The 26,872-nt window shown below is 43.4% G+C and overlaps 1 protein-coding gene across 1 annotated transcript; it reads left to right on the top strand.

Moving 5' to 3' along the window:
* The first annotated feature begins 2,886 nt into the window (after positions 1 to 2,886).
* Positions 2,887 to 23,692, top strand: LOC8033409. Its single transcript, XM_042294509.1, has 9 exons — positions 2,887 to 2,939; positions 7,470 to 7,514; positions 10,375 to 10,395; positions 13,716 to 13,815; positions 16,861 to 17,009; positions 18,919 to 18,960; positions 21,413 to 21,448; positions 23,166 to 23,322; positions 23,659 to 23,692. The coding sequence occupies exons 1-9, from the start codon at positions 2,907 to 2,909 to the stop codon at positions 23,667 to 23,669; spliced, it is 594 nt and encodes a 197-aa protein (XP_042150443.1). The 5' UTR covers positions 2,887 to 2,906; the 3' UTR covers positions 23,670 to 23,692.
* The last annotated feature ends 3,180 nt before the right edge of the window (positions 23,693 to 26,872 follow it).

Raw genomic sequence — 26,872 nt, 5'->3', positions numbered from 1 at the left:
GGACCTCAAATATAAATAAAACTAAGTATATAATTTCCCGTTCAAATAGAAAAAAGATATTAATACCGAAAGTTTCAAAATTTGCATCGGCAATTCAATCCCGGAAGAAGTTAGTTCGTGTAAATATCTGGGAGTAACATTAGATTCTCGTCTTCATTGGCACATTATAAACACATGTAAAAAAATTAACGTACGCTTGTTATGTCTCGAAGGTAAAACAGCGCTTCGACACTTCCACGATGAAACTTGCATATTTTCCTATATTTCATAGTCATTAAACATATTGCATTGAGGCCTGGGGCGTAACTTATGACACTTGCCTCTTGCCATTGATCAAATTACAGAAGAGAGCCTTCTGAATCTTGACATGCTCCCACTATCGCCAACCGTCAGTATCATATTTTCACATTTCTGGAAATTGAACAATATAAGACTGCGTGCTTAATAAATAACATATTAATATGAAACAATCCGCTGCCAGCGAACATCTTAATTAATAAAGGGTACTCGATTAACAAGGGCAAACACATCTGGTCACTTTAACATATTATACGGTCTCCTAACGTTTCCTGCGAGCAACTGATGCAATCGTGCGGAACTAAAATCTGGAACATTTTACCATCTTCAATCACCCATTCATGCAATTTTAACAGCGCTTTAAAATACTATACTTTTCTTAATGGAACATGTCTCCCACGATTGTGAAACTCACTCGCGTATTCTGTTATGCATAACAATTTTTTTCCAACTTTGAATACACTCGTTCTTCTTATGCCAGGTCGGTATTGTACAATAATAAATTACTTGCTGTGGTTAACTAAGTCATTTTCTGCCTTTCTTTCTTTTCTCTTGTCTTTTTTTTTTCCTTTTTATTTTATTGTACTTCCTGTAATATTCCTTAAGTGTGCTGCCTTCCTAATAAGTTATTATTAAAATTGGACCAAACTAGCCAGAAGGCTATGGGCCCAGATGGTTTTCAATAATTTGTATGATGCAACTCATTACAATAAACTCGATTGATTGATTGATTGCTGATGACGATTGAACATAATTTAAGACAAAATCCCGTGACTGGGGAAAAACAAGGGACGAACACAACACCAAAACACAACTTTGTGTGTTGTGTTCATCTTTCGTTTTTTGTCCAGTCTCTGGGTTTTGTCTTAAATTAAGTTTTAGCTGATTTCTTCCATAACAACACAGGAATGCCCGTCCCGCATGGCGACTCCGCCCACAGCCCCAGACCGGCCTAGAATTTTGCGGATATGCCTATGCTGTTCCACGCAGGAAATGGGCAGTAAACTTTTAACAAAACGCAGCGGTTGTTCTACGAAGTGTGTTATGACCGCCACGTGCTTTTCTACAGGATGCAGCGTTCCAGACGAGTTCAGGTTCGTAACCTGGCACTAATGCCCTCCCGTACTTCCCGGACGTACGCCAGGCGTTGTCAAGTTTCTTCGACAACGAACTCAAGGACATGAAGCATGAAACGGAGTACGATATAAACCGGATGGCTTGAACGGACTGCCTACACACCGACCGCGCTCCGTAAACAAGACGTATGACAAGAGCTATGACGACCATTCTGTTTGCCGTGGCGTTGTGCCTTAGTTTTAGCTGCCTGACTCAAGCTACTGGTGGTGAGCAGTATATTGTTTTTTGATGTTCGAATGTGTTTTTATAGACTATATATTTTCATTCATATTATTATCGGTTGATGGTGCAGATGACCCGCATACATTTTTATTACAACTTTAGTAGAACTGCAGTATCGACATCTTCAGCTCAGGCATTCAAACGTTGATGTCTTCTCTGACTGATATGACTGATATTCTATTTATTGTGTATTCTGAACGAGATATTTTCTTTGTGTTTTATGTTAGTTATTTTGAATTTACGTTTTTTTCTTTGTTCTTTAGTAATATTGCTCTTACCATTCTTAATTGCACAATTATAGCTAGTTGCGCAACACACTTTGAATATTGTATTATGACGACATCGTTGAGCCGGCGTCAACATCTCGTAATGTGCAGTCATTCTCCTGTCAATCATAGATCCAGGGAATCTCGCTGTTCCTGAGCACACGACAGAAACATATAATTATGGTTACGATTATAGACTTATACCGGGTGTTCTATTCACAGGATCCGGAATATATATAAAAAAAAACAAAAAACTCGCCTTAGTTTTTTTTTTTTTTTTAGTGTAGCTGCGTTGGTGTCCGAGGGGCCACTGAAAGAAGGCGGTACTGGTTAATTTGTACGCTAATTAACTAAAATATTTTATAATAAGTTTTGTATTTTATATTATGTTGGGGCATAAAGTAATGAGAGAATTGGCAATAGACCTCAATATAATTTAAATTAAATGGTAATAAAATTGAATTCAGTTGCATAAGACATTCTATGTGACGTAATGAAAGCACACCGCTAGAGAAACGCCCAGCAAATTTGCTCCAAGACGTTATTTCGTGGCAGAGTACTATTCTTTGGATTTTCTGTGGTAGTTTTGTTTGGTTCGTCACGTGACTGCCAAAGTGCCAGACATGAGCCAAAGTTCTGCCACGTATAAACCAAACAGCCAACAGTTAAGCCTAATTCTGACACTTGTTTGGCAGTGTAAGGCCGAAGTTGCCAACTGAAAACGGAACAACCTAGCAGTGAAGACCGATACTGGCACTTGTTGGTCAATTTAGGGCCAAGATACCTAGACTATCTCCAAAGACTATCAGTCTTGGTCATACCTTTTTTTAGAGGGACATTTGAGGCCCTAAATTGCCAGACCGAAACCAAATTTGGTCCTACAGAATTATGGGCTTCTTGAGACAAGTCACCACTCCGCCTTTTCACCCGTCCCGGCCAAAGCACGAAACTCTCTTTATTTTTCCCCCAGGGTACTGCGTCAATATGACTCAGCCGAACGTCTATGGAATAGACTCGGTGAGTACACGACTGTCATATCTTGCTCCGTTGCATTTTTTTGCGGTGATTTATTACAAGGATAGTTGTCATCAGAGCCGTATATTGGGAGAGTTTGGCCAGTGGGTGTGGCGACGAAGGCGCCGGAGAGGAGAAAAGTAAATGAAAGGGAGGAGAGCGCCGAAGGAGCGAGAGAGAAAGAAGGGAGCACAGAGGAGACGACCGCCATTTTTGAGCAACGCTGTCGGAGACTGGTCGGAGAAGAGCACTGCTGAGGCTACGCGTCGTCTGCTACGGGCCGACTTCTTTTTCGCCTAAATAAAAGTTTGTGGCCATACGCCGAAAAATCTTAATTTATTAGCTTTTTAACCCACCGAGGAATAACAGAATGTCATTTTCTTGCCAGAGCCAGCGATATAAAAGAAAATAATCGAGATTTAGACGCCGATCCCACGCATTCCGCCGGGAGAATGATCGAAGATGGCGGCCCTCCCCACTCAGGTGGGAGCAGCCGGGAGATCACGCGCATGCGCTCATGCCTCTCGCTCTACGCCGCGTGCTGATTGGCTCACTTGGGAGGAGAGCGTTACGGCGGCGAGATCATAGACTGACCAAACTCTGCCCATATACGGCACTGGTTGTCATGAGCCGCCCTCTTGAAATGATGTTTATGTAGGGTCTTGTAGGGCTCCGTAGGAAGTCTCCAAATGCTTGAAGATAGTCCTCAAAACCCTCCAAGTTTTTCTCAAGAATCTATTTCGGGTCCAATGCTTTTGAAGCGAGCGTGCCAGCACAAAGCCACGCGCCGCCTAATAAACCGCATGCGTTGAGGAGAAATGCGTTTTTGAGTCTGGCGCAGCACCCGCTAGAGGGCCCTTCTTGCGGTAACGTTACATCACGGCGCACCTGAGCCTCACGTTGTGTCTGTTAGAGGGCTTCTGTGAGTACGACAAATCGAGCACGTCACACTCAGAGCAGATATTGGCGATAGCTCCTTAATATAAGGTGCAAGACACACAAGTACGTAATACATTAGTGGTGCCCAATAAGGTGTCGCAGCTATTGCTGGGACTCTGCTGTTTGTTTTAGGAAATGCCGAACGGTAGGTTTAGGAATGTATTCGTTAGCCACGAAAGGCTGTTTTATTTCTAATGCCATACCTTTTTCAACTGAACTGGAAACTTTTTTTGTTTCGTTTCGTGCTCCTCCGCCAGCCAGATAATGTGAAAGGAGTATATACAATCGGAACACATGTGAGGCTAGAAAAAACTGTAAAAGGGAAGGTTTCCCTCTCTATTTTGTCCACCTCAAGTCGCCTTTTAGCGAATGGTGTAGAAGGCGCCTTTACACAACCTAATTAAATGGCAAGAAGGACGACAGGATCAACTGAAGTGAGCGATACTCTCATTTAATCGCCAGAAGAATCGGTTTGTACATGGTAGACTCGCCCAGCGGCAGGGATACGCATGGGAGACGCTCCCTTGGCAAGCGTATACTCTCCCTGAATGACATTGTTTTTCGACAAATACGTTCGTTTTTATTCGCTATTTTCGGTCGGCAGGCATGGCAGCAGCGCTATAGAGTGGAAGTTCCGATAGTGGCCGTGGTGCCTGGTGGCGCTGCTCAACGCTTACACTTAAGGTCCCTATGGGAGACAAGGCTACCAAGTGATCTTAGAGAGCCCGGATTGTAAAGAGGGTTCATCTTAAACCGCGGAAAGCGCTTGCAATTTAATGGCGGATGCATCCAGCGCCGATTGGTCGCAAGTGCGCACGCGATGCGTTATAGAGCGGCGAGGAGGAAAGCAGGAGGAAAGGAAGAGACGCTCGCTCGCAAACGATCAATGCGTTCGTCACCTCCTCGCAGCTCATATGGCAAACACGTACGGCTTGTAAACCACGTGACCACGCCCGAAAAGTTGGCCACTCTCTATTACACAGGCTCTATAGACCGTTTTACTGAAAGAGGGCGAGAGAGAAAAGGGGAAAGGGCTACCGGCGCTTTCCCCCTTTCTGATTGTGTAGAAAGAGTGAAATTCCCGGATGAGAGGCTTGGCCGGTGTTGGGTGTCTGCTGTGCCCCAAACTTCTCTCGCGCTTTCTTTTCTGTTTTGAACTCGCAAACTTAATTAGAGCCACGGGCTTCGATGGCAACAGTCCCCCGGTCATCGGGACACCATTGCTCGGTCATAGGGTGCACGAATAAAAACAGAAAGCATAGAATACTGTCCGAGGACATATGTAGCTTGCAAGGAACCCGGCAAGGCGAGACGCCGCGAGAGCGGCTGCAATGTTTTTGAGCTCCATCGCTTTCCACATGACCCCTGTCTCCGGCGGCAGTGGATTGCGTCCGTAAACCGAAAAGGCGTTTCCTCCACGCCATCCTCTCGACTTCGCTCGGAACATTTCGTGAATGGAGCGCGCACCGAACGCTGTATCGCCGATGAACATGGGGTACGCTCGCAATGTGCGTGCGAGTTTTCTCATGATAACTGCTTTTTCAGCTTGTAAAATTTCGTAACTGAATTTATCTTAATAGTGATAATTTGCAGTGCTGACTGACTCGATTTTATCATCTACAACACTTAGTTAAAGGCTCATTTCCGCCGCCGGGTGAGGCTGGAAATTGTTGAAAACGTAGTTCTATTGTTTGTTTGTTTGTTTTTTTAATCGCGATCTCCTGCGCGATACCAGAGAGCCGACAAAAGTGCTCCTTGAAGTGCCGCTGGTGGGTTGTTTCCGTTGACAAAGGCGCTTTGAGGCGCTTGATAGTCGCTGCAGGAACGTCTCGTGTTGTGATCTGCGTTTTCGAGCCCAGTGTGCACGTTTCTTTGTTTAAGTCATGGCATCCGCCAGTGTGGCGACGGGGGGAGCAGCGGCAGCGAACGTGACAGCGATAGAAATTGGAGACGAGTACTTAAAATATTGCATCGAATAGTAAAATAATTCGTAGCTGCTTCGAGGCTTTCTGCGGTTCGATAAAAGTAAATCTAGAGCGTCTTTGTCGTTCATTCGCAAGGAGATATAAGAACAGGGACACGAAGATAAAAACAGCACAGCAAGACGATATGTAGGAGCTCCGGGCGTTTACAAAGTTAATTGAGGTTCCCCTTTCGTGTATCGCTTGTTGATTACAACTAAAAGCGGCTACGTTGAAATAGGCCCATTGCAAGCAAAAATGTATAAATGGTTCATCATTTCCAGTCATGCGGAAAGCAATGGAGCTTAAAAACATTCCAACCGCACTTGCCTTGCCGGATTCCATGCAAGCTACATAGGTCCTCGGACAGTATTCGACGCTTTCTGTCGTTATTCGTGCACCCTATCATCCAGCAATGGTGTCCCGATGACCGGGGGACTGTCGCTATCGAAGACCACGGCTCTAATTAAGTTTGGGAGTTTGAAACGTAGAAGAAAGCGCGAACGAAGTTGGGGCACTGCAGACGCCCAACACCGGCCAAGCCTCTCATCCGGGACTTTCACTCTTTCTACACAATCAGAAAGGGGGAAAGCGCCGGTAGCCCTTTCTCCTTTTCTCTCTCGCTCTCAAAATGGCGCTTTGTGGACTCGCCCTCCAGCGGCGAGTCCACAAAGTTCGTTGCATACCTCGTGCAGCGGAGCGCCTCCACAGCGAGATTGACTGAAGTCTGTCCCTTCGTATATACTACACCGCCTGTAGACATAGAACTGACCTTCGCTTGAGACCTTTCCAATAATCGCCTTCTGTGAGCTGCCATCTTTGCCAACTGCACTGTGGAATATGTTCTGAGCATGCGCAGTAGCTCTCTTTCATGAAATACAGAACGCAGCGCATGCGTCTATATACAGCTCAGTTATTCAGCATTTTTGGCCCAGGTGATAAGCGCGGGAAAGGACTATATCTGCGCTCCGTTGCATTTATTTTCGCCGTTTCTAGCGTACACAAAACAATGCAGCGCTAGTTCAGCAATGAGTCAGCGCTGGCTGTGCACTGATGCTGCGTTGTCTTTGCGTTATCTCAGTGCTGAGCTTCATCTGTGAGTAGATTATCGACACTCAAACATCGACTTGGGGCATTTTCTTAAACCACCCGCGAGAGTCGGTTGTATACGGCCGCCCGTTGAAACACCGTCACGATAGGACCAGTCTGCACCTTTTAGAGCGCAGCTCTTAGGCGCCCGCTTCCGGCTTGAGTGGCGTCGCCGTCGCCGTCGGGGTAACCGTGAGGTCACGTGACCCCCTTGACGTCACGAAGGTCACGTGATCTCACGGGGCCACGTGACCTCACGGGGGCAACGGGGGGGGGGGGGGTGAAGGACGAGGAGGGGAGGAGGAATAGCAGGCAGGATGAAGAGGGAAGCGGCGGGGAGGAGGGGCATACCCTCCCCTCAGTATCATTCCATCCTCCTCCTCAAGAGCTGCGCTCTAATTCGGCGTTACAGGGAGTTGTAAACGGCTTTCATTTTTATGTATCTCTATGTTTTGAGTGAAGAACTGCTTATATTCAATCACTTTTCTGAGACAGGCTGGCCTTGGCAAGGGATCAATTTCTAACTATGTGCCTTCTTTGTTAGTGCTACAGTGGCGCTGACAGCAACTTGTGCGGGAAACCGGCGGAGGTAAGTTTTCTTTTGTATCTCCTTTTTTAACGCTTTTCTGAAACATATTTGATAGGCGTCAGAACCAGGTCACTCGAGACTTAAAGTAGGTCTTCCCGAAATTCGGGTGTGTATGAGAAGACGGTAATGGTCCTTATGGAGGGAGCCGCGTATTGACCGTTAAACCAGCCTACTGGTACTGCATCCTTGTTGTAACCGATTTTATAGCTAAATTCAGCGGGGAAAATCTTGTCGATAAATTTAGTAACAATGCCTTTTGAGATTATGACGTCACGTCACGTAGCGTCACATCACGACGTCACGTGATACCATGACGGCACGTGGCCAGTGTTGCCAATTCCAAGGTAATGTTCCAGGTAGTCAGGTGCTCAAAAATGGATAGATTTGGAGTGGAAACAGCTAGATGTCAAACGTTCAGCAAAAAAATGACTGGGTACTTAATTTAAGAAAATTTACAATAATTGGCTTATTTTAGCTCTAAGAGTCATGTCTGGTCCCTATTTTAATTTTCCCCAATTAAGTGTATAAAAGAGCTTCATGCTCTCCAAAAAACCAAAAAAGAAAAACCTTAAAACTTCTATTTTTGTGTGTGTTACAAACTAATTATAAGCAAGTCAATGGTAAGAACCACTGAATAAACATTGTTTTGTTTGGTATTTATTTATTTTTATTTATTTATCCAATACCCGCAGCGCCTTTCGGCATTACAGCGGGGGGGGGGGGGGGGTTGCATACGCCAAACATTTCTTGAATACACACTAGCAGGCTTCCTGTGAAGTACAGTTAAGTGACGGCAAGAGTACTTGTATACAAGGACTTTTTAAGGATTATTAAAATACAGTCTCCATATATATTTCATTTTGTGTATACAAAAATGTCATCTTTCTTTGGTAAAATGAAAGAAAAAAGTAGTTTATATAATAGATTTACAGACAAAATAAAGTCTTTCTTCATGTCCCATGTAAATCCAGCAACAGAACAGGTCAACCATGTGGAGAAAAAACACATGCACCAATACGAACCATACCCCAATTTGAAAAATTCATACTAAGAGAATCGAAAAATTACGTAACTTTAACAACGAACTTCACAATCTTAAGCAATTCAAGTCAATCTTCCGTATCTTATACGGATAAATGCACTTAAAATACACACATAATTGTCGGTACTGTGCGCCAGATATACTTAATTAAACTATCGACACTAAAACAATTATGAGACTTATACATGAATGGAAATAATGCCACTTATGTGCCATCTAAGAGAGCAAATGTGATAGACAACCATGACCAAACCCCAAATCGGAGTGGACCAAATGGCATATAGATACCAATGAGACTTGTGAAAATACTTGGCAATACAGCTAAATTTATGCTGCAATAAACAATCGAAGAATGTATTGTTGAGGGAGAGATACCCTAGTCTTGGCGACAATGCAGGATAAGGCTGCTGTACAATGGTAAAGGCGACAGGGACATGAAATCCTACCGCCACATATCGGTAAGATCTGTCCTCTACAGACTAGCAATGCAGGTGGTGAAGGGTTAACGGGCAGAAACAGAAGAAATGTTAAAACTCCATGCAGAATGGGTTTTTCAAGTATAGGCGACTGGAAGATAATTTGTATGCTGTCACGGCATGCATAGAGATAGTGCAGACAAGCCAACGACCGTTATGGACGGCATCTGTAGACATACATGGAGCACATGATAACGTAAATCAGAACATTTTAGGACACAGCTAAAAGAATCGTGTTTAAATATGAAATTGGTGAAGTTTGTGCACGAAGCGTACATGAACAATGCAGTAACTTTAACATGGGAGGCTGAAACCACAGAGCCAGCAGCAATAAAGCGTGGGCTTAGGCAGGGATGCCTTCCGTCGCCTCAACTCTTCCTGATATACTTAAGAAAAATTTAAAAAAAGACCAGAAAAGTGAAGTGGGCTTCAGATATATCGTTAATAGAGGGAGGGAAAACAGTGAGGCGAAAATTGCCAGGCCTCATGTACGCAGATGATATTGATTAAAAACGTTCACTCTGGCTTAACACAACAAGAATGAAAACAAAACGACGTTTCGCCACCTATGCCGGCAGCATCTTCAGTACATACTGACACAACTGAGGCGAGCGGTCAACCAGACCAGTGAATATTTATCACAAACGTCCCCGTAAATGTCCGGCAGGAGGCCAGTGTGGCACACGGATGAGATTGGGGTCCTGGTGGAAATTGTCTCGGGAAAACTGAATGAATACAACTAACTAGCACAGCTGGAGAGCAGGCGGGAGAGAGGAATATTGGGACTTCCTCCCGCGTGGCTACGGCCCAAAGTCTCAACCCTGTCCCGCAGTGGGTCCGGTGTTAGGTGGCGCCCACAAGGTTCAACCAGAGGAACTCCCTCACCGGGGGGAGGAGGAGGGGGGTGATGTTTTTAATTTTTTTGCCCGTTCCCCCAAAGGTCTGCCTGGCGATCATCTTCATGACCTGGTAATAGTCAGAGAAACAGGATGGCTTGAAAGGGGAAGTCAGGTTTTTGTTAACGTTTTTAGGCTAGGTGGCGCAAGCTACCGCCCGTTACAAACGGTACAGCAGTTATCATTCATCCGTCCATCCATGACCAATGGGTTTTTCATTGAGAAAGATGCATATCACATGCGATATGGTTATTTCGTTTAGTATTATGAGACTTGGTAGTATCTGTACATATGCTTTTTCTTTTCAATAGGGAATCTAACTCTGAAAACTGGATTCGCTGTGGGTGCCGAAAATGTTTACGTATTGCACAAAAACAATTTTATTTTACACGAATGAATCAAATGATGTCTTACAGATAAATGTGTTCATTTGATTTATTTCGCAGGAAGTGATGCCACTGCTGACGGTGAGTTTAATTATAATAATAATAATATTACGCTGGGTTAATTTAAAAGAGCAGAAGGCAGGTTTGTCTAAGCCAACAAGGGCTTGTGGGACTGAACCTAAAAGTTTTAGTGTTCTCAGGAATGTTCCAGAAAGTAATAGGAAAAACTCACGAACACAAGAGAATAAGATAGCGTCAGTTTAGATATACAGTTCAGATGTAGATTCCAGACTCCCACTTCATCGAAAGCCAAATTTCGAAGGATCAGGTTCTTGTCCAGCAGATTAGTGAACAATATTAGAAAATGGGCATATAACGTGTATTGCACAGAAGCTAAAGTAGTTTCTCCTATAGCATGATGACAAAGTGTGCCACTCACAAATAAATGAGCACATTATTGATAGACAAGAAGAAATTAAGTTTCTGCACCAAGCAATAAAAAATCACGAAACAATAACTAAGTGGATGCTCACGTGGTTTCTTCGTTGATAGAAATATTGCGGGGTACTTTTTTAAGTTTCTTTTTGGAAGTAAATTTCGAGAGACTTGGTAGGAACTCGTTGAAAATGTGAGGGACATAAAATTAACGTATGATTTTCCAATACCGCGTATAACATGCTAGAACGACGTAGGGTGGAACTTTCCGCAATTGCCGCGAGACGGAGTGAGTAGATTTAAAGTCGCCCTTCCAGTTGTAATAGAGAGCTACTGTCTCTAGGAACAAAGATCGAAAGTTCGGCACTGATAAAGTTTAAAATATATAAAAAAAAAAACAAGAAAAAAAAAACTCATGCCATAGCACACGTTTACAAAAATTCCTTTTAAAATACCGTTGACTTTTTTGTGCCATCATCTCGAGCGTTCACCAAATGCAGTTATGCCATAGCGCAAATGGGTGTAGGGTAATGAATAAGCTATGCGCTTGCGCAAACCGAGGGGCATGAAAGTTTTGATGTTATAGAACAAACAGGGGACACTCCTCAGTTTAGAACATATTTGAGTGAGATGCGAATTTCATGAAAGATCAGAATCAAAGAGAATGCCAAGATATTTGAATATCTTGGCATTCTCTTTGATTCTGATCTTTCATGAAATTCGCATTTTCAGAATTCGAAATTCGGAACTTAATCACAATGGCATGAGAAACATTTAGGTGTTTGTAGAAAAAGTGGAATATTTAGCGAGACAACTTTTAAAGGATTGTGGAAGCATACGAGCTTTGTTTTAGAGACATTTATAGCAATCAGATTTTGATTAAACAAAGTTCATGAGCTCATTACAAGAACGTTGAAGCATCTCCAGTGCTTTTGAGTATGAAAGATGAGGAGTCAATACAAGAGTATAATCGGCGTATTGGTATAGAATATAGTTTGTAGCTGCGCAAGCCATATCATTAACATATAGATGTTGAACAGGAGCGGCAAAAGTATAGAGCCTTTTTGTGGAACGCCAGCTTTTAATGAGAGGTTGCTGCTATATACACCATTTAACGGCAGTAGTTGTGGACGTTAATGCAAAAAGTTTTTTTAGCAGTGACAAGAAAGTGCCCCGAAAACCCAAAGCTGAAAGCTTGTGCTGTAACGTGAGATGGTTAGCTGTATCAAAAGTCTCACAAACACCTAAAAAGCAGGAGCAGGTAGACAAGTTATGTTCGAAGCTAAAATTTAGCTCATCACTTAGTGAGTTCGGGACTGGTTGAGCTCCTCGGCCAGCAATAAAACCGTATTGATTTGGAGACATAACCTCATGTTTTCCAAGGAATGAAGACATTGCATTATATACAAATTTCTCTTGTGCCTGGGGAACTATGGACACTGGGCCATGGTTCTTGACCCTATTTCTGTAACCTCCCTTGAACAGGGGTTTGACAACGGAGATTCTTAACTCATTAGGTACAAAACCGGATTCAAGAATTGTATTGAATAGAAGAAGTTTGCTTTGAATATATCATAAATTTCTTCGTATGTAATAATAATAATACTAATCCGTTATTTTCCAACAAGAACGTGTTAACAGAGCCTTTGATTTTCCACGCGTACCTTTGTATGTTTTTCGTGCCGTGTCTGCCGGGATCATACAAACTGCTTTCAAGGGAAATGAAGCATATCTTTGCATGAAACTAAACATTCGAGAGAAATCTCTCTGGTTGGGAAAAACAATAATTAAAATATGGCAACCAACCAAGTCCTAAACGTGTAAGAGCCCCACGTTTCGAACCGACTTGGTTCTTCGTCAGGGGCGACTGTTGGTCGTTTTGAGGAGCGGCGTTTTTCGGTCTTCTTCTTTTAAGGATTTGGCGCATTTCTTGATCTTCTTCTTTCACGGATATGGCGAAGCCCGTTCATGTACAATGTTGGTAAAGCACCAAGGCACCTATTTATGTTGCCTGGCGTCGCTTGAATGTGCCAGGACTCGATGAAAAGCCTATGTCGGTTGTTAGTCTCTGCGTCGATAATGCTGGTGTTGTCGAAATCTATCCGGTGGTCTTCGACTTCGCAGTGCTCAGCGACTGCGCTGCCCTCGTGGTCGAGCTTGCGAACGTCGTTTTCTGTGTTGGCGTATTTTTTTTATTAAAGTTATTTGTCTCGCCGATGTAAGTGGCTCGACAATCTGCACAAGAGATCTTATAAACAACGCCCCGCGTTTTTTCTTTTGGACGCCAATCTTTTGGGCGGGGCATGAGTAACCCAAGAGTGGACATCGGCTTGTGGGCCACGCTGATTCCTTGTTTGGCTAGCATGCGTGCCAGGGTCTCGCTTTTTCCTTTGATGTAGGGTACGCAGATGTGCAATCTTGAGCGTGGCTGCGTACATGCTTGTGGTTGCTGGCGTCGGTGATCTCAAGCTTGACGACGGGCAACGCGTTGGATAAAGGTGCTCGTATATCCCTTCTTTTTTAGGTCAGCAGAGACGGTCTTTTCCTCCTTTCTTCTGTCCAGCCCCAGATACTGATAATCCAATTAGAAATATTATATTGCTGAGATTGTTACAGCTTAAACGAAGTAATATAAGTGTTAAAAAGTAGAATTAAATGTGATCGGTTCGAAGAGCCATAACCTGTTTCTTGTAAAGCGTTACGTACAAGTCTGCATAGGAATTCATTTTTCGCGTGACATATACGTGACTGGAGTTACCAATCACGACAAAATGGGCCACTTTGAACAACAACCGTATAGTTTTGAGATGTAGAAGCGGAGTAGGATATATTTATTTCACCAGTCCTTAGCTGTGAAGCGATTGAATTTCAGAGAATCGCCTCCGAAGAATGGCGGCACTCGCAGTTTAGATTTGGAGACAAATTTCCTCGCAATAGGAGGTGAACACTATGCTTTCGAATCTCAGTGCGCCTTGGACAAAATTCTGGATTTCGGCTTCAACGGTTACCAGTTTACGGATCTCTACCCGTTGGCAAAAGGGATATTCGGAATGGGTGGTGAGGACTGTGAGTATCTTTTTCATTGCTCTAATAGACCCTTATAAAAAGAAGTGCACGCCATTAGCTAGCATTTATTTATTTATTTAAAAGTTCCCCCAGGGCCCGAAGGCATTACAGAGGGGAGCGGATTACATCACTGGAATTCAACAACATACAATAAATAACAACCTATGAATGCAAAACAATATGTACATATTAGTGAAACGCTGAAATCTGAACATTGCTAAGGCAATTTTTGAAAGCGACGCTGTCAGATATTGATACCACAGACGCTGGAAGCTGGTTCCACAACACCGTGGTTCGGGGTTTTAATGAATTGTGAAAAGTAGTAGTGTTACATGAAGGTACGCCCATCTTGAGTCGGTGATCGAGATGTGGTGATATGTAAAAAGGAGATGCTAATAGCTTGTCACGCAAAGTATGATTGTGGTAGTAAATTTTGTGAAACAGGCACAAACGGAAGAGTTCTCTACGCGATGCAATATTAGGCAGGTTCAAACTTGATTTCATGAATGTTACGCTGGCAGCGCGGTGATAATTAGTAAATATGAATTGGACGGATCTATTTTGAATCGTTTCAACTGCAGATGTTAATACGCCAGTACCGGGGTCCCAAATTAAAGAGGCATATCCTAGTTTAGTGCGAACAAGCGTTTTGTAAAGAAGTTTAAGCGATGAGGGGGCTGCTGAAAAATTTCGTTTTAAGAAACCCAGCATACGATTGGCGTTACTTGTTACGTATAGAATATAAGTTTCCCCGGACAGATTGGATGAAATATGAACTCCCAAATATTTGTAGGTTGTTACTTGTTGTAAATGAGTGTGATTCAGGTAATAACAAGAGACATCACTGTGAAGCCGAGAAACCCTCATTACCTCACATTTGTTAGTGTTAAGCTGCATACGCCATAAGTCACACCCTTCAGATACACGGTCAAGGCCGCACTGAAGAGAAGAAACATCGGATTTGTTAGTCACTTCACGATATACAACGCAGTCGTCAGCAAACAAGCTAACGGAAGATGAAACACAGGAGGGTAAGTCATAGACATATATAAGGAAAAGAAGAGGACCCAGTACAGAACCCTGCGGCACCCCGGACGTCACAGAAGCCGAAGGGGAAGACGTGTTATTTGCAAATACAAACTGAGACCGGTTAGTTAGAAAGGCGTGAATCCAAGATAATGTACCGGACTGAGTTTGCTTAGTTTATGAAGTAGTAGGCTATGTGATACCATATCAAATGCTTTAGCGAAATCGAGGATTATGCAGTCAGCTTGGGAACTTCGATCAAGAATAAGGTGAAGGTCGTTAGTGAAAGTTAGTGGCTGGGTTTCACACGAAAATGACTTACGAAAACCGTGTTGGGCGGGAGGAACGAAGTTATCTTAGTAGACTCCAAGAAGTTTACTAAATGTGAAAAAATGACGTGCTCAAGAATTTTGCAAAGGATGCTTGTTAGTGATATGGGGCGGTAATTAGAAGGAGAATGTTGATCACCCGTTTTGTGTATCGGCACCCCTTTCCCACCTTCCAGTCGTCAGGTAAACACGCACAATTAAGAGACTGATTAAATAATTTACAAAGTATTATAGAAGAATATTCTTTGGTAGTTTTTAAGAATTTTGAATTAACAGCATCTACTCCCACAGAGCACGATATTTTTTTTTTAATTATCGATTACATTAACGATTTCACAGCCATCAATAGCAACCGGGTACATAGGAACAAATGTAGTATGTTGAAATGGAGGTAAAGATGACGCGTTGATGTCTGAAAATGAAGCGAGAAAGGCGGAATTCAAAACAAGGCACACTTACTAAAAGGCACAGCATTTCCTGAAGCACTAAACAATGGTATTGACGATTTTTCATTTCGATTAATTACATTCCAAAACTGCTTTGGATTGCTTGTTAAAAGTGGTGGTAAAGTTACATTAAAATAAGTAGCCTTTGCATTTTCAAAAGCACTTCTATAATTATTGGCTGCAATTGGGTATGCAGACCATTTAGAGTCAACATTTGAAAAATTAGCTGCTCGAAATGTTTGTATTTTTTTGTTAGAAAGCCTCTTTAATATGGAGTTAAACCATGGGTGATTGCGGAAAAACGGAACTTTTTGCGCAAAGGTATATATGTATTAGTAAGATGCACAACCTGCATTTTAATTTACTCCCAATTTTTATTAATAGAGCGTTCCGAAAAGAGCGGCAAGTAATCATCAAGAAAAAGAGAAACTTCGCTGTTGATGGCCTCGAAGTTACCTTTCGCGTAGTCGCGTATTTTCTTCTGATTCTTTGGAGCATTTCTAACGGGAACATCGGTGACAAAATGTATTAATATATGATCACTTATGCCCTGCATGGTGCCAATTGAACATATTAAAGAAGGTGACGTTGTTAAAATTAGATCCAATCTGGTGGCCGTTCTATGGGTAATTCTAGTAGGAAGAGTCATCAATTGACTGAAGCTGAAATCGTTACAGAAGTTTATGAAGTCAGTCCCGTCAGATAAAAATGGGTGACTAAGCATGTAAGCCAGTCCAGACTATATTTGGGTAGTTAAAGGCACCCAAAAAATGATTGGAGCAGAAGGAAAGCGCATTAATAATGAGATTGCGTCATGAAGACTGGTAACGAAGGAATGATTGTTAGATGGTGAACGATAGCATACGCCCAAAAATAAGTTTCTGGTGATTCAAATGAAAACAAACGCCAATGATTTGCGCCAGTGATTTGAGTCCAACATTGTTCGGACATGTACTCTCAGCATCTATAGGACACGAGGGCTGCATCAGCGCTCGGTGTGAGCTCGGCTGAGCTCGTATTGGATACGAGTGTGACGTCAGCATTCGGCGAGGACTCTAAGCCAATCACACGCTTCGCGTGCCCGAGAAATGGCGACCGCGAATCTTGCTCGATAAATATAGCACGTTTATTGATTCTTTAGCATGCAGGAACTCCCAGGACTCTGAAGACCATACTGCTTGTGATGCTGGTATCAGACAGCCATCTTTCTTTAACGTTGCTTGCATTTTCTGACGTGTGCGCAGTGTCTGCGCTCGACTTCCTCGCTTCGTACTGTGTGAACGGGGCCCACGCCGACGACTTGTTCTGTCAGGTCGACCCGAAGATAACCGACGCCACTTGCGGAACGCCAATTGTGTTGCAAGTACTTGCGCCTCAACCCGACGGAACCATGGTAAAGTGCTGCGTGTATTTATTTATTTATTAAAGCCTGAAACACTTAACAATTCAAATCCCAAAATGTTCTCCGTCCGTCCGCCCAGCCATTTACCGCTAAATTTAGCGCGGGAATTGACATCACGTGGCCTATCCACCAATTCAGCTAAGTTTAGCGCAAACATTGATGTCACCTGTAAGGGTGGGGAAATAGCGGTTCGAATGGAATGGTGCAGCGTCCTTTTCTTCTTCAGCACTGCAAAGAGAGCCCGTATGACGTCAGTTTCACCAGCACAGCGAAGGCTATGAATGACGCAGCGCTATTTGATTCGAACCGCTATTTGCACCCTCCTCCTAGTCACGTGATCTGACGTCACGTGACTAGGGGGACCGTAAAGCTTTTCTCCCCAAATTTAGCGGGAAATTTGAAATCACGTGGTGACCGATACGCCGATTCAGTTTTCCCGCTAAAATGAGCGGGGGAATTTATGCCAGGTGAGCAGACGTCATCTGACCTATACACCAACTTAGTTTCCCGATAAATATAGCGCTGAAATCGAGGTCACGTGACCCTTGTACCGAGTCAGTTTTCCTGTTTGATTTAGCGTGGGAAATTAGAAAAAATAAATAGGTTCTTCTATATATCTCTATACAATGTCTGAGGCATGCCGATGCTTATTGCGCAGAAGTTTCTGTGACGTCAGAACGACACCGAGCTATGATTGGCTCTGGTTGAAAATAAAGCGGGTAGACTCAATGCTAAATGTCTTGAGGTCTACCTACTATTTTTTTTTTTCAATCAGCCAATAAGAGCTTGGCGTTCTCACGTCATTGCAGCCCCCATGTAAGAAGCAGACGAATTTGCGCTCCATATACGCCTCAGACAGACTGTCTTCCGTATGACGGAGTAGCGACGTGATCGCTGTTTTAGGCACGTTCACCGGAAATGAACCGTACAGCAGGCGCTTTTTAATGTACCGTTTCCGGAATTCAGTGCCATCTGGTGACTCAAATGGCAGTTTAACTTTTACAGTACTAATAGTGGCAGTGAACCTGTGGTCCGCAGTATTTTATGGGGCACCGTCACCTCCGCAAGTCAATGGTAAACGAGAATGTGCGCTTCACTGTACAGTTCTTTTTCAATCTCATTCAGTGTCAGTGGCGAAAAGGATGCAACCAGTCAGAACGATGCGCCAACCTACATAGACGCCTGGATAGAGTTTTATACATCCAGGGGCTTTGAAGCCGAGTGTGCGCACTAACAGATTGATAGGGCCCGAGTTAGAAGTGAACGCTCACGCAGATCTTGCATCCGATTCCTGCTTCACGTCGCCCTAACGTCTAGAATATATAGGCCTCTAATCATTTGTTTAGAAGCATCTTCAAACCTCTTCCTTCATCAGTAAACAGAAGACCGCCGTTTTTGAGATGATGATGATAGTGATCGAAGTGACCAGACTGAATTCCGGAAAGGGTCTATTATCTCGTTTAAAGCACAGCGTATAAGCGATCCATGATTTCGTTCCGTTACTCACATAGTCTTCTGATTCTGGTCGTTGCCATGCCTAAGGCAATGAATGGTGCCCCATCTGTTGTATATGGTATTGCATGTTTTGCACGCGAGACCTTCTTACTTTGGAGACAGATACCATAGAACTACGAGTACATTGGAACATCTAGCTTGATACTCTGAGTCGAGCACAGAAATAGTGGAAGCAAGAAAACAAAAGATATTGCTCGATGGAACCCTTTGTTCCCTTGTAATTTCACACATATACAATCAAATTATACACCGCAATAGCATAAAAACTCTACATTGCAGGTAATGCAGAAAATAAGAATTTATGACATGTAATCGACAGTGTTGCACCATCCTAACTGCATTTTTTAAAGTTATGCTTCAAATGCTTTAAACTATCTCCTTCCAGTGTGAGCAGAGCGAAGCCTGCACGAGTGTACTGCCGACCGACGTAAGTTCTTATTTCTTAGATTACAGAGTTAGGCTACAAAATGCATCTTGTAAAGCACCAATCAAAGACCATATTGTTATTATTTTCGTTTGCTTTGAATAAAGATTATTATGATAATAGCAAAGCCGAAAATGGATTTAATATGATTGATTTCTTGGTTACTTGCTAACTTCACATTGCTGATGTAACATAAAGAAGCGTATTGCCATCCTTTGACATATTTTCGGCCTTAATTAGCTCACTCAAAATGCTAATAATTCCTCAAAAATTTTGCTAGTGAAAAAATCGGCATGTTCCCATGTTCCACAATGACATACAAATAACGCATATAAACAAAAAAATCTAAATATTGCATAGCTGAAAACCCTGAGAAAAGGGGAAATAAAAAAAAAACGGACAAGACAACACAAGTTGTCAAATGCAGCTGAGTTTATTGACACGGAAGCACCAATAAATGCCCCTTGAAACGGAAAAAAAGAAAAAGAGGGATGTAATGGGGCAGACCACGACTCAACACGACCAACAGTCAGACCGGCTAACCTCTCTCTCTCTCTCTCTCCCCCCCCCCCCCCCCCCCCCCCCCCCCCCGATGCACCTGGTGCGGAAACACACATACCCAACGAACTTAAAAACAAGACCGAGGTCACCTGTTGTAAAAGAGCTTTCGTGGTTCAACTGACAGGTGACCTCGGGCTTGTTTTTCAGTTCGTTGGGTATGTCTGTTTCCGCGCCAGGTGCGTGGGAGGTTGGAAGCGGTCTGAATGTTGGTCGTTTAAAGGGGCCCTGCAAGGACTTTTTGACTGGTTTTTAATTTGCACCGAACCTGAGCGCACTGAACGGAGTAACTTAATGAAACTTTTCTCAAATTTCGCTTTATTCTAAAAGTTATCAGCAAATTAAAATAATAAAAAAAAGAAAAACAGGCAAACAGTATACCCTCCATTATGACGTCGTGGTCGCTTGAGTGGCCGTGACCTATAGGAAGGATAGTGAGCTCAGAGAGAGCTCACGGCTGCCGCACTCCGTGTCGACGGCTCGAGAAGGCGCCACTAAAGCATGTTTTGGATAGGCTGTATGAAGCGGGAAGCCAGGGCGGTTCGCATTGCATCTGCTGCGCGATTAAACACTAATTCGGCATTGACACTTTATTGGACACAAACGAGAGCAAACACGGGGTAAAGATCAGTTCAAAACGGGAGCCACTTCGCGCTGGCATACCGCCAAACGGCCAAACCGCAAGCCAAACTTACTCGCCGAAAGCCTTCGGAACGCTCGGAACCGGTCGGATCCTCAAGCCCGTATACGACCGCAGCGCCGCCGCGTACATCCGGGACCTTTCTACGCTCGCCGCTCGTCGGTGCCCGATCCCACTACCCCTTCCTAGTATGCGCCTCCTTTTCCACCGCTTGGTGGCGGGTATATCGACGGGTCATTTCTTGTTTTCGTACTTTATAAACTGCATTTATTTCCTTTCTGATCTAAAATACTGAAGAAAAGCTACCTTCATAAATAATTGAAACGGTTCGCGCCACTTACACTTCGATTTCGACTAAAAAGAAGCTTCCAGCGGCACTGACCAGTAGTAAGCCCAAAACCAAAGACTTCACATGTTGCACGCTTTCGGCACCGCGGGTCGCCCCCGTAGGTGGAGGAGGTTTCCGCGTCGCCCGGTTAAAATGTGACGCACTGATATTTAGATCCTCTCTCCGTGCCCACTGGCTTGCCCGAACCGCGAGGTGAAAACCGCAAAAGAAGGTAGACGCTTAAATATGATTCCAGGTCCCTCTTGTCCTTTTTTTCCCTCTCAAAGTGCATTTATTTGTGCTTCCGTGTCAATAAAATCAGCTACGTTTGAGAACTTGTATTGTCTTGTCCGTTTCTTTTTTTATTTCCCCTTTTTCAGAGTTTTCAACTGTGCCGTTTAACCAGCTCGCCTGCACTCTTTCCCTTATGGCAATGCTATATAAAACTTAAGTGTTTTTATCAATGCACTTCAAAATTTTACATTGTTCAAGCAGACATTCCCCTATCGTATACACGTATATGCATACGCATAAAACCCAAAATAATCTCGGTGCTGTAGCCTCATCTAGCTAAATAAAATAGCGCTAATTTGAAAAAGGGTAGGTGGACGAAAGAATGCAATCTGTATGTCCTTGGACAGGGAGAGGATGCAGATACGGCGAAATACTCAATCGAGTTATACGTTCTACAGGATTAAAAAAAACATATATGTTTTTTTTTGTTTAGCCTCTTTCATATGGTATTATAGGGCGTACCTCGTATCGGTTCATATGGACATTTTATTTTAGTAGAATTGTTAGGCTCCCTATTTACTAATTAAAGTGCTTTCTTGTTTTGAATTTTTAGCAATAGAAGTGATGGCCGATGTATAATGGTGCATTAGAAACGTTAAACAATGCGCTGATATTTTTTTCTAATGTATTTCCAGCCGACCTTCTCCAAACTTCTTGTCGACCAATTCGTGGTAAGATTTCCGGAAGATCCAGTGTGTCTTCGATTACTTCTTGCTTCTGATAAAATACTTCGTTGCTTGCTTGACTCAGACAAAGATGTATTTCGCCGCCATCATCAGCCACACGGGGGATTATTGATTTGAGTAAGACAGTTGGGGAAGCAGTTAGCGTGCTGTATTAATCTGGTGGTTGGAACATACAATTCGAGGGTACACTAGAAAGGTCGTAGCAGAGCTATGGACGGATTTGGTACGAAGAGCGTGCTACAACATGCTGTTGTTCATTATTTCAATTTAGACTTCCGAGTTTTTTTTACCCCCCCCCCCCCTCCCCCTTCGAAAAAGTTCCTAAGAAATTTTTGATCATAAAATGTTCAATTTTGTGCTGAGAGGTATCTGTTGAAAACAGATAAAAGAATATTTAGAGAGCAAAAGCTCTAAAGTTTCGAAGATAAAAAGAACCTTGCCAATATTTGAACATTTCTCCAGATGGAAAAAGCTGCATATGCATTAACACATGAAAATAATTTAATGACGGCTGTTGTATCAAAATGGTGTAAGTTTATAATCATATACGCTTTTACCAACCAGATTAACCTTGCAGAAAAGTGCTGTAATATCGATAAATGTATTTTCTTTCAAATGTTACTATGTAACCATGTAACCATTCTAAACAAACGTACCACTGAGAAAAGCAGTCCTTCAGTACTTGTTAGTGCGTGTGTGTATAACTCTATTATTGCTTATCCCCTGTTATTAAGTAAAATGACATTCCCTATACAATAGAAACAAAATAGGCATACGATTATTTTTTTTTGTTACCCGTGTGGCCTGAAATCTGGCCCTCCATTGACACGAATGCACGTTATGTATACGATAAGTAAAATAACTATGACGTGGATTTCTTCACAGCTATCCAAAATTAAAAAAAGAAAAAATGGTTTACACATTGTTAGTCGTTATAGACATATTTTGTTTTACACTCATGTACAAAAGTGTCTCCTTAGCAAGTTCTCGGCTTATTTTCGAAGCTACGTAATTGTCAGGACAACAAGCCACCCACAACCTGCACGGCGTCTGAACGATCTCCATACAAAAAATATTAGCCTCTTCTAAAGTTCTCGACTGTTCATGAGTGATTTCCTACTCTCCACTCGCTTTCTGCGCAGCGCTCACTCTGCTAAAACAAAAAAAGTGTAATGATTTTTTTTAAGAGTCTATTTTGTTTTTTTATGCTAGTCTGTCCACCTTTCTTTTCAATTTTGGTGTCTATTTGTGATATACCAAGCAGCAAGGCTTCCCCTTGACGAGGGGGTTATGCAGCGGGTTCATATTACATATACTGGGACCCCTTGTGCCAAAAAGGTGGTTTCTCGTGTACTGTAAAAAGCCAACAGTTAATCTTCGGTAACAAGTGTAAGGATGCACCTACTTTTGGCAGAGCACCGCGATGCAAGCGATGGGACATCGCAAATGCATTTCACTACTGAGATACAAATGCATCTTCCAAGGGTACCTTAATACAAAGATACGGATACTCGAAAGCATCTAGCTCTGAGGTGGTGTCGCGATACTGCCCAGTCCTGGTTTCTGTCCTCCTGGTCATATCGTGGTCATGCCCCGAGATTCGAGATGTCCTCGATTACAACCGGCATTTCGCTCTTACAATTTTAGTCTTTCCACGATTTCAAGGGGGAGTGTTTAATAAATTCTACTTCTTTCGATGTAGTGCATCGTGAGTTTCCAGTCGCCAGATATAAGCGAAGGGATCTACAAGGGCATTGCCTGCTATCTCGGCCAAGTGTTGGAGGAGACGGATTTGACGGGGTATGCGGTGCGAGACCAGGTGGAAACAGTCAAGTCCCAGCTGCTAACCGTAGGCGGTTGTGAGTATGTCGATTGTACTTAGAACACCACGTTTCAGCAAAAAAAAAAAAAAAAAAAAAAAGAAAACTATTGCCACAACGTCGCAGCTTATTTTTCTCACGAAGTCAGACCCCGATAGTGCATTTTTCAGAACAAAGATCGGGTTGGTGAAAATATAAGAATCAACGAAAGAACAAAATCCCTTAGGGACCAAGGACAGACTGCACAGTTCTTTCAACTAGCAGGGAACATTTACTGATGTCTCCCTGAATGTGTACATATCATGTCTCCCTTGTAACTTTGGTAACTCTATGCAGTTCGTGCTTACTCACCTTTTTGGTTTTAATTATTTTCAGGCAGTGCTTAAAGAGGGCCAACGGTAAGAAAAGGGGCTCCAAGGACTACCTTCCCTGATTGAACTTGAACCAGAAATGCGCCAAGACATACCGAGGACAAAACGAAGACAACAGGAACATATTTATTCAAGATTCACTGCCTGAGTGCAGAAGTGTTTTTTTTTTTTTAATTGTAAAGAAATTCTTATTCTTCTGCTTTCAAATTCCGGAAAAATTCCCTTTTATATTTTTATTTTTTGATATTTACGTTTCTCCTCATGTTATCAGGAAGTTTGACTTTTTCCTTTTGTTTGTTCGCACGCCATTGGAGTTAGGTAGAACGCTGTGTAAGCCAAATAAAGAGAATGACTTCGTAAACAGTCGTTTCCTGGTCGTGTCTCGTACGGTGCAATTGACCCCGTAAGTGTGACGTCACTGCAGTAAACAAACCGTTGCTAGGGGCGTTGCTATGGACGAATACATAGGACTGGATTTCGCTTCAAAAGAACTATCGTTTAAAAATCCGGACGTGGAATTTAAACGTCGTAAACAAATATACATAGGAAGGCTAGATTTAACACTTACATCGACTGAACGTTGCCGAAAATCGGTTGTTTCTGAAATAAGTGCGACGGCAACATCCGGTTCTCGAGCCGTCTCGAGATGCCTACTGCAGACGACGAATGCACACGGAAGGACAGAAGTATGTCGTCTGCAACGGTTTGAATTGTTTGCATAATGATGCGATTTTTATCTTCTATTTATGGGGAACATGCTAGGTCTAAGAAAACTCATCAGGATTATAAAAAACGAATGGTATCTGCGTGCTTTACGAAATACTGTCTGACGAAAACCACGCAGATCTTCTAAAAGTACAGCAAGAGAAGCATATGTACAAAACATGTTTTTAAAGCAGCGTCAGTACCTCTTTTTGGTTTGCAGTTGTCCTGCGTTGAAATGAGGAAGCCATTATATTGACCCTAACGTGATCAATTCGAGACCCCAAACTTCGTTTTCTAAAAAAAAAAAAAAAAAAGTTTTGCTTATTTTTTTTGTTTTTAATAGGACCCCGCGTAGCGAAAGAGCTGGATGAAAGCATCAGGTAAGCCGTAAATTATATATCCGTTACGGAGAGTTCGTTTGATCACAGATGTTGTGCACTGATGCAACTTCTGTGCCGTCAGAACTCCTCGAAACGTCTACTGGCGTGCACTTGGACCTCGATACACTTCACGTCGTTGTCGCACGTGATTTGGCTTTACGGTGTTTTCACCCTTCTAAATTACTGCGGAAGCCTCCACGGCAGGCGTTCGCGCGGTCACGCACCTGGAGCGTGGATCAAAGCTGTACACCTGTACTCTTCGCTTCCAAATCCCTTCAGAAAGTTGATCGACCCCTGGAAGAGAAGTTTCGTCTTCTAGCAAGGCAAAATCGGTTGTGAAACTTTATTACGAAGGTTCATCATCGCTTTATGGGACTGAGACAATATAAAGGGTATTCGTGTTTCGATATTGAGAAGGCTTACAAATAATATTCACTTTTTTTTTTATCGGACGAATTCTAAGTTTACGTCGAGCCACCATAGATTTGTCCATAACAACGACCCTAGCAACGGTATGTTTGGAGCACAGCGCAATGTCGTGACGTCATCACCTACGGGGTCAGTTTACAACGGCCCCGCCTGCGACTCATTTAATTCCTCTGAAAGTCAAATTTTGGGGAATCCACCATTCATACAACTGATTGTCTAAAAATTTTTCAATAAACATGTAGTTTATATCGAGTAATCATATTCGGGGATCTCAATGTACACCAACGCTCTGTTTACAAAGAAGAGCGCGTTTATCAGGTGCAGGGCACCGCGCTTGCGCAGAAAAAAAACTCCCGTGAGAAGAAAAGCGCCTGCACATGCGGGGACAGCAGCGCCGCCGCAGGGCCGCTCCGACGGGCGCGGGGGAGGTGACCTTGTCTTATCTTTCTCGGCTTCTGATTGGTCTATCCGCAAGACATTGGAAAATTGAGCTCGGCTCTACTCTCTTGTGTCGCGCTGCGGAGCGCTGCGGAGCGCTGCGACGCAAGCTAGTTTCTGAAATATTTGTGACGGCATCTTCCGGTCCTCGAGACGTCTCGAAATGCCTACTGCAGACGACGAAAGGACTGAAGTATGCCGTCTGCAACCGTCAAACATTGGGCGGGTTTCGTGCCGCAAGCAACCGCTTCCTGCCGCAAGGACGCCGTTCCGCATTCAAACATGTTCAAACCTGTGAGCCTTTGCCCCACAGCCAATCAGCTATTGCGGCTTTGCAGACGAGAGCGCCGCAATACGGGGCAAGAACACACTTTTAATAAGCGCCCGCCCTCTGCTTGGTCGTCCGCTCGCCCTCTCGCGGACGGACGAACCAAGAACCAGAGGAGCGGGGACGGCGGCTCTTAAGTATGTAGAAATCCTGCTTATTAATTAAGGTGTTTTTTTTTAGAAAAGTTTATCTTGAAAGTTACGTTATCATTATTCTTGTTTTGGCTTTCTATGTTGGTGTCGGCGTTTTGGAGGAAGCATTTGCGAGGGCATCGCGGCCGAGCCTGCGCTTGGAGCTGCCTTTGGCTTTTAACCGAGTGTGCCTGTGTATAGAGGGTTTCGCCAGTTGGTGTCAAATTGTCGCTTTTTGCCCGGTGTAATAATTGAGCTGTTGGCGCCAGCCAGACTGGGAAAAATGCAGGCAATGACTCTAGAAGGAATTTGGTTTTGGCGGTTGGAGCGCCAGGCTGACAGCTCGCCGACCATTGGGTAACAGTGTACCACGGGAGTGGTGGAATTTGAAGTGATTGGTCCGTCCCTGAGGGGAAAACAGGCACCCAGAAGTCTACAAAAGGAGTGCCGAGAGGGTTCTCCGGGGATTGGCTTCGATTCGATTTTTGGAAACTGGGGACAAAAGTGTGGGGTTTAATTTTAATTCACTGTTGAGTTCATGTTTTGTTTTGAAATAAACGTGGCAAGACTGGCCACTGTAAAGCCAACCAACGTCGTAATGCACTCAGCGGGATCAAACAATTTTTAGGTTTTTTTTTACATTTTTTTTTTATCAACTTCCCGGGGCCTGTCATCGGGCGAGCACCACCCGGACCAGGACCCCCCCCCCCCCCCCCCCCCCCCCCCCCCATCTCCGAGGAAGTTGAGTGCGGCGGAGACTATCGGCTTTGGTGCTGCTGTTACCGTGTGAATCTGATTGGCGTGTTT

This window comes from Ixodes scapularis, unplaced genomic scaffold (genome assembly GCF_016920785.2).
Source record: "Ixodes scapularis isolate PalLabHiFi unplaced genomic scaffold, ASM1692078v2 PGA_scaffold6__148_contigs__length_123643588, whole genome shotgun sequence".
In the NCBI taxonomy this organism is placed as follows: domain Eukaryota; kingdom Metazoa; phylum Arthropoda; class Arachnida; order Ixodida; family Ixodidae; genus Ixodes; species Ixodes scapularis.
Note: the sequence above shows the minus strand (reverse complement) of the source record. Positions and strands in the feature narration are given on the sequence as shown.